Here is an 8521-nt window from a genome sequence, read left to right on the forward strand (position 1 = left end):
TCGCCGTCAGGTATCCTCTCCTCGTGAACTGAACCCCAATGTCGAGGCGGGCCCCCGACATATTATCAGATCTAGGGCTTGTAAATATTTTCTGACATTCTGTGTGTTGTCTTGTTACTTTCTTTATAGTGTTGTTTGATGTACAAAAGGTTTCAATTTTGATGAAGTATAATTTATCTATTGTTGTTGTTATTTGTAGTTTTAGTATTGTACCTAAGAATCCATCCATTGCCAATTCCAAGGTCATGGCGCTTTCTCCATACAATTTCTTTTAAGTATTTTATACTTTTAGCTCTGTCTTAGTTTCATTTTGAGTTAATTTTTATAAATCGTGTGAGAAGAAACCTGGTAGCACCATGGATTAAGCATTGGGCTACTAACAGAACCAGCCACTCTGCAGAAGGAAAATAAGGTAGTTTTCTTCTATAAAGATTTGTAGCTTTAGAATCCCTATTGAAGGGTAATGCATAGGTTCAAAGAATAATTATTTTGCATAAACATATCCAAATGTCCAGCACCATTTGTTGAAAACACTAATCTTCTCCCCATTTTATGGCCTTGGCATCCTTATTGAAAATTAATTGACCATAGATTTATGGGGTTATATCTGGATTCTCAATTATTTTCCTCTCTGTTTTGATTACTATAGCTTTTTAGCAAAATTTGAAATCTACAAGTGTGAGCTTCCAACTTTATTCTTTTTATTTTGGTTATTCTGTGTTTGTTATCATTCCATATAAATTTCTGAAAAAAATTAAATTCCATTGAGTCCTCATTTTTCCTATGTATGTTTTTCTTTTAGATGCTATTGTAAATATGAGTTTTCTTGTTAATGTATAGAAAACATTTTTGCATACTGACCTTTTGTCCCCAAACTTTGTTGAATTTTTTTATTAGTTCTAGTAGTTTTTTTGTGGATTGTTGTTATGATTTTCTACATGTAAGATCATGTCATCTGTGAATAAAGAAAAATGTATTTCTTATCCAACTTGAGGGATGTCATTGCTGATGTCAAAAGGATCTTGGCTAAAAGCAGAGAATACCAGAAATAATACAGATAATACCTGTGTATTATTGACCATGCAAAGACATTCAACTCTGTGGATCACAACTAATTATGGATAATATTGCAAAGAGAGGGAATTACAGAATACTTCATTGTACTCATGCAGTCATTTGAACAGATACTGCATGGATTAAAATCAGGAAAGTTGCACCTGACCAGAATCTTACCGGGAAATACTACCCCATCCACCCTACAGCCCTGATCTTGCTCCTTCAGACTTCTTTTTTTTTTTTTTTCCTCAAAACTTAAAGAATATTTAAAAGGAACATGATTTGAGTTCCTTGAGGATGCCAAAACTGCCATTTTGACATGGTATAAATCAGAGTATAGAATTCTTTGTGGAAGGGTTATACAGATGGGAACACCACTTTCAGAAGTGTGTAGACCCAAATGTTGAGAAATAAACATATTTTTGTTTAATATGTTTCTATGTTTTTGTAGCAATACTGTTTACTTACCCTAGTATGTGTTCAGCCTAATTGGTTTATAGTGTTTTTCAAATCCTCTGAGAACTCAGAGCATGGTGACTCTGTAGGATAAGTACTACACTGTTAACCACAAGGTCAGGAGTTCGAGCTCACCAGCTACTCTATGAGCAGGAGTTCAAGCTCACCAGCTGCTCTAAGTTACTCAACAGAACTTAGAGAGTTAGAGAGATTTCCTAATTAATTTTCTGTCTAGTTGTTCTATCACTGAGAGTTGTGCATTGAATTGTTATTATTGTAGAACGATTTATTCCTCCTGTTCCATTCTGTCAATATTTGTTGTTTGATTCATATAGTTTGGGTATTCTTTGTTAGGTGTGCATATATTCATAATTGCTATGTATTACTGATGAATCAACTCTTTTTAGTATATAGAATCCTTCTTTGTCTCTTATAACAATTTTTACTTATTTTTTGTGTTATATTAGTATAACTATTCTACTTAAACTAGGTTGTTTTTGTTACGTTCCATCAAGTCGATTCCGACCCATAGAGACCCTGTATAGGGTTTCTGAGGAGCAACTGGTGGATTTGAACCTCCGACCTCAAAGTTCAAGCTGACTTTGCAGTCCAGCGCATCAACCCACAGCAACACACCAGGACTCATAAACTAGGTTACTTGGGTTCTATTTGTATTGGATAGCTTTTTCCTTTATTTCGTTTTGAACATATTTGTTCCTGTTATTCTAAAGTAAGCCTTTCGTAGACAGCATATAGCTGAATACTAATTTTAATCCATTCTCCCTATTTCTTAATGTTGTTTGGAAGGTTTTATCCATCTAATGTAGTTAGATGTAGGGTCCTGGTGTGGTGCTGTAGGATAACTGGACTGCAAAGTCAGTTTAAACTGCAAGGTCAGCAATTCAAACTTACGATATGCGTCTCTGAAATCCTATACCGGTTCGCTAAGGGTCCGAATCGACTTAACGGCACTTAACAACAACAAGAAGTTTGCTGGTTTTGTTTTTTTGTTTTTTTAATGTCTTATATGTATCTCATTTTGCTCTTCAGTTCTTGCATTTTTCCTTTTTTGTATCTGAATTTTTCTTGTGAATCATATTCTTCAGGAAATCAAGATTCCCTGAAGGGGAAGATTTAGACCAGTATATTTCCTAATGTTTGAAGACTGTGAAAATATTTTCTATTGTTTGTTTCTACTTTGGAAACTAACTGGTTTAGAGTTGTGTTGGTCATGTCGAGTTGATTCCTATTCATAGTGACCCTGTATAGGGTTTCCAACCTTACGGTTCAAACTGACCTTTGGCAATCAAGCACATTATCCTGCAACTCCACACCAGAACTCCTAGATATGAGTAGTCACACATTTTAATGTTTATATGATCACATATTCTTTAATTAACCCCCTCCAAACACTTCATTGGAGTCCTGGTGTGGCGCTGTGGGCTAATGCGCCAGGCTGCAAAGTCATTTGAACTGCAAAGTCAGTGGTTCTAGCTCACCAGCTGCTCCTCAGAAACAATATACAGGGTCGCTATGGGTCAGAATCGACTTGTCAACACTTAACAACAACAACAACAAACAATTCATTGGACTCCTGGTGTGGTGCTGTGGGTTAGTGCAGGACTGCAAAGCTATTTTAAACCTCAAGGTCTGTGGTTCAAGCTCACCAGCCACTCCTTGGAAATCCTATACAGAGTCCCTGTGTGTCGGAGCCAACTCCATGGCACTTAGCAGCAACAGCAACAAACACTTTTTTGGTATGTCACTATGGGTTAATGCACTGGACTGCAAAGTTAGTTTGAATCGCAAGGTCGGCAGTCCAAGCTCACCTGGGAAACCCTATACAGGGTAGCTATGGGTTGGAACTGACTCGACGACATTTAACAACAAACAACAACACAAAAGCTTAATAAAACACTTAAATTCAAGTAAGTCAGCTTGAAAACAATTTGACTATTGACTTTTTTACAGAGTTGAATTCTTGCTTGATACTAAAATAATAGTTTCATAGAATTGAAGCAATGAGACCTCAGAATCCAAGGAATGTCTTCTTTTATTTCCACTTGTATCTGATGTGGTGCTGTAGAATAAAATGCTGGACTGCTAATCTCAAGGTCAACAGTTCAAACTCACCAGCTACTCCTCAAAAACCTATACAGACTTACTATGAGTTGGAACTGACTGGAAGACACTTAACAACAATTTCTAATAAGGATCCTAGTGTGAAGCTATAGGATAAGCACTGGACTTCTAACCACCAAGTCAGCAGTTCAAACCCATTAGCCACTCCTCAGAAACTCTAAACAGGGTTGCTATGAGTTGGAACTGACTCCACAGCACTTAACAAGAACAGCAATTTCTCATTATACCACTAATATAAACATTGGTTTCCTAATCTTAAAGATATCCATGGCTGGTGATTTCACAAATTCATTACTAATATTTCTCCATTAAGATTATCCTCTAATTCTCTCTTATAATTGAAGGCTATTCGCTCCTCGTTCTGCATTCTCCCTTGCTATATTACCGTCTCCACTTTCTTCTTAGCTTTATGATGGAACCAGCAATCTTACCTTTTGGTTTGGCTGCTGCGGGAGTGTAAAGATAGACTTCCAATAGGTCCAGGCAAAGAACACAAAGATGGCATGGTAGAGTATGAGGTAGATAACTGAAATTTAAAAAAAATCAAGGTTTATATTATCTTTATATCCATTAATAGGAGTTCTAAAAGACATAAATCTCAATGAAAAATTCATATTTTGTTTTCCTATTATCAAATAGTCCGTAATACTATTATAGATGGTTCATTTTTACCATTTTCCCATGCCTGGAAACAACAGAAGTAGAAGAAACCATGTATCAGGTTAAATTTTGAACTAGAGACTTTCTGTTCCATGTTTTTAAAATTACCATGATTCTGGGAATAGAGGCAGAATGTTTTTTGTGTTAATATGAGGAAACTTACTGACACTATGGGTACTGAAAGATGATAATATTTGCACAACACTTTAGAGTTTACAGTGACTTTCATACATTTTATTTTATATCTAATAACCTTGTGAGATAGGTAATAGGATAGAGATTGTCTTCCCCATTTTTAAATAGATGAAGAAACTGATTCTCTTAGGGGTAGTAGATTAACCAAAGTTCATATCTAGTGCATAATGTAGCCAGGACTTAAACATATGCCTTATACCGGTTTGGTACTGTGGTTAATGCACTGGACTGCAAGGTTAGTTTGGACTGCAAGGTTGGCAGTTCAAGCTGCTTCTCAGAAAACTTATACAGGGTTACTATAGGCCAGAATTGAGTCAACGACACTTAACAACAACAACAAATAACTCTAAATCCCAAGTTCTTTCCCACAGCCTCACAGTCTACAAACTTCTGAAGTTTGAGTTATGCCTTGAATTAGTTGTGAGAGGGACACTCCTCTCCACTTTTTTTTTTTTTTTTTCATACTCTGCCTCTTGGATAGCTCTTCAGATATGGGAAAATTGGATATTTTTCACAGAGGTAGTTTTAATAGCAATGGTCAGTTTACTATATTATTATGAGATCTTGTACGGCAGGCTATTAGAAAATTCAAGGGAATGATGTGCCTCAAGACCAAGTTCATAGAACTGAGACTCTCATACATTTATGGCTGAGTAAAGCCTTACTCTTGTAGCTCAGTATCCCCAGTCCTACAGTGTATGCTTGTCTTTTTTCTATTTTTGTAATTATGAAATCTCATTTTTAAATTGAGCAATACAAGGGAGTAAACCAAAAAGTATTGCACTAGGGTTCTAGTTCATACATGCATGTGTTTATTCCAAACAAAACGTGTTTTAAAATGCCTCTGCAATCAGTGAATATCAGTAGACAAGCTCTCTCAGTAATGCACTTTATGTTTGTTTCATTATGCTGCCTTAAAAACAAAAGATGCTTTTTGTGCAATGTAAAGAAACAATTTTGATGCCATGTCTAATATCAAAATTTTAACAAAACTCATATAAACATCTTCACAAATCATTGAAGCTTTGTAACAAGTTTACAGGAATGCTGCCCTGCATAAGACAACAGTTTTAAATGAATCAAGCATTTTACTTTATTTTTCTTAAAGCTTTTGTTGTGAATTGAGTGAAGGTTTACAGGGCAGATCACTAGTTTTACTTTCAACAAATCATTGCAATGATCACAATCCCTTCCATGCACCATAAGCTAACAGTATTTACCTCTATTACGTTTTTCTTTTTTATGATGACCACATACCGCATTGAAAATATATATTCATTTAAATGTCCAAAAGGCACATTCTACAAGCCAGCTTCCTGACTATAGGCACACTACCTTTCTTAGTCTATGGGCCTATAGTCCTCTGTTGCTCTACCATCTATGCCATTATCTCTGCCACCATCTCTGTTGTCACCACTTTCTTGTTAGGATCCTCTTCTCCTCTCATGCGCTTCCCTCTTGATGGTCCTAAGGTTCTCTGTTCCTGAAATGACAGATTCCCTGCTCTCCCCTTTTAGATACACCTCTTCTACATTTACAGTTGTGACAATCTCCATTAGTCCTGATAACAATTACTCTCAATTAAGTCATAAAATGCTATCCTCATCATTACCAGACTCATCTGTACAAGAGGAAAACTATTCAGTGGGGATTATTTCTTAGCCCCTCATTCTGACACTTGTTGTCGTTGTTGTTTAGTGCTGTCAAGTCGGTTCCAATGCATAGCGACGCTGGATAGAGTTTCTGAGGAGGGGCTGGTGAGCTTGAATCAACAATTTTGTGGTTCAAATGACTTTGCAGTCCAGCGCATTCTCACACTGTTGTTTTTAAGTGCCGTCAAGTAGGTTCTGACTCACAGTGACCCTGACAGAGTTTCTGAGGAGCGGCTGGTGAGCTTGAACCACTAACTTTGTGTTTCAAACTGACTTTGTGGTCCACCACATTAACACACAGCACACCACCAGAATGCTAAGCACCCCTAATTTTGATAGCCAAAGATTAATTGCCTGTTCCTATCAATCCATTGTATTGAGGAGGCAAGATTGATCTTTGATATGAAGAATACTTTCTTTTTCAATGTTTGGTAGAACTCACTAGTGACGCCATTTGGGCCTGGACATTTTTTGGTTGGTAGTTTTTTGATGACCTGATCAATTTCTCCTTTTGTATGGGTCTATTCTTGTTTTCTACTTCACTCTGTGTAAGTTTAGGTAGGTCGTGTTTATCTAAAAATGTATCCATCTCTTCTAAGTTTTCAAATTTGTTGGAGTACAACTTTTCATGGTATTCTGTTATTATCCTTTTGATTTCCTTTGGTTCTGTTGTGACATTACTGTGTAGATTCTAATGTGTGTTATTTGTGTCTTCTCCCCCTTTTCTTTTGTTAAGTATGCCAATGCTCTGTCAATTTTGTTAATCCTTTCAAAGAACCAGCTTCTTGTCCTGTTGATTCTTTCTATAGTTTTTCTGTTCTCTAGGTCATGTATTTCTGCTCTAATCTTTATTATTTCTTTTCTTTTGGTGGCTGTAGGCTCCCTCTGTTGGTCTGTTTCTAATTGTTGTAGATCCTGTGTTAATGTGTTAATTTTGGTTCTTTCTTCTTTTTGGATATGTACGGTTATTGCAATAAATAGTCCTCTCAGGACCGCTTTTGCTGTGTCCCAAAGATTTTGGGATGTTGTGTTTTCATTCTCATTTGTTTCTAGGAACTTTGTGAAGTCACGTTTAATTTCTTCTATTATCCAGTCGCTTTTCAGCAGGGTCTTCAGTTTCGATGTATTTGACTTTATTTCCTTGGTCTTCCTATTGTTTATTTCTAATTTGATAGCATTGTGTTCTGAGAAGAAAGATGCTTTGTAGAATTTTGATATTTGTAAATTCCTGAAGATTTGTTTTGTGGCCTAAGACATGGTCTATTCTGGAGAATGTTCCATGTACATTGGAAAAGAATGTGTATTGTGCTATTGTTGGGTTGAATGCTCTGTACATATCTATGAGGTCCAGTTTGCTGATTGTGTTGTTTAGTTCTTCTGTGTCTTTGTCAAGTATCTTTCTGGTTGTTCTATCCATTTTTTAAAGTGGTGTATTAAAATCACCTAGTATGATTGTAGATTCATCTATTTCTTTCTTCAAATCTATTAGAGTTTGCTTTATATAATTTGGAGGTCTTTCATTGGGAGCATAGATATTTGTTATGGTTATGCCATCTTGTTCAATTTTCCCTTTAATCATGAGATAATGTCCAACTTTATTTATTATGCTGGTTTTTTCCTTTAACGTTTATTTCATCAGAGATTAGTACTGCCACTGCTGTTCATTTTTTATTGTAATTAGCTTGGTATATTTTTTCCATCCTTTGACTTTTAAGTTGTTTTTTGTCTCTGTGTATGAGATGTGTCTCTAGGAGACAGCATATTGAAGGATCTTGTTTTCTTATCCATTCTGCCAATTTCCATAACTTAACAGGTACATTTAATTCCATTTACATTCAGTGTAATTATCGATAGGTATGGATTAATTGCTGCCATTATGTTTGTTTGTTGTTTGTATGTGTGTGTGTTGCTGCTTTCTTTGTTCTGTGTCTTCCGTTGTTGAGTTCATGATTTGTGTGTGTGTGTGTGTCTGTTTGTTTGTTTGTTTATTTTTTGGAGGTTCCTTATCATTTTAATGTTTCCATGTTCTTCTTGAAATTTCAATTTCTTGGTATGTATGAAGTGTTCATTTTCTTTAAGGTTCCCTTATAGTTCATTAACTTTTCCCTCCATTTAATGCAGTCTATTTTATCCTGTGGGAGAAAGAACATATCCAGATCAGTCATGAGGTACAATGCTTTAAGTGATAGGATAATACCCATGCGCCTACAGGGAAGCCCAGTTAATACCAATATTATTAAAATTTATGCACCAACCACAAAAGCCAGTGAAGATGAAATAGAAGAATTCTACCAACTTCTTCAATCTGAAATAGATCAAACATGCAATCAAGATGTATTGCTCATTACTGGTGATTGGAA

General features: G+C 35.9%; 1 protein-coding gene across 1 annotated transcript in view; it reads right to left on the bottom strand.

The window, feature by feature from the left end:
- The window catches only part of ZDHHC15 (zinc finger, DHHC-type containing 15), a 393634-nt gene that overhangs the window by 256676 nt on the left and 128437 nt on the right, over positions 1–8521 (bottom strand). Inside the window, exon 3 of the mRNA XM_006873732.1 lies at positions 4086–4180. Within this exon, the coding sequence (XP_006873794.1) occupies positions 4086–4180 (95 nt within the window). The remainder of the gene's footprint in view (positions 1–4085; positions 4181–8521) is intronic.

Source organism: Chrysochloris asiatica, unplaced genomic scaffold (assembly GCF_000296735.1).
Source record: "Chrysochloris asiatica unplaced genomic scaffold, ChrAsi1.0 scaffold00252, whole genome shotgun sequence".
In the NCBI taxonomy this organism is placed as follows: Eukaryota; Metazoa; Chordata; class Mammalia; order Afrosoricida; family Chrysochloridae; genus Chrysochloris; species Chrysochloris asiatica.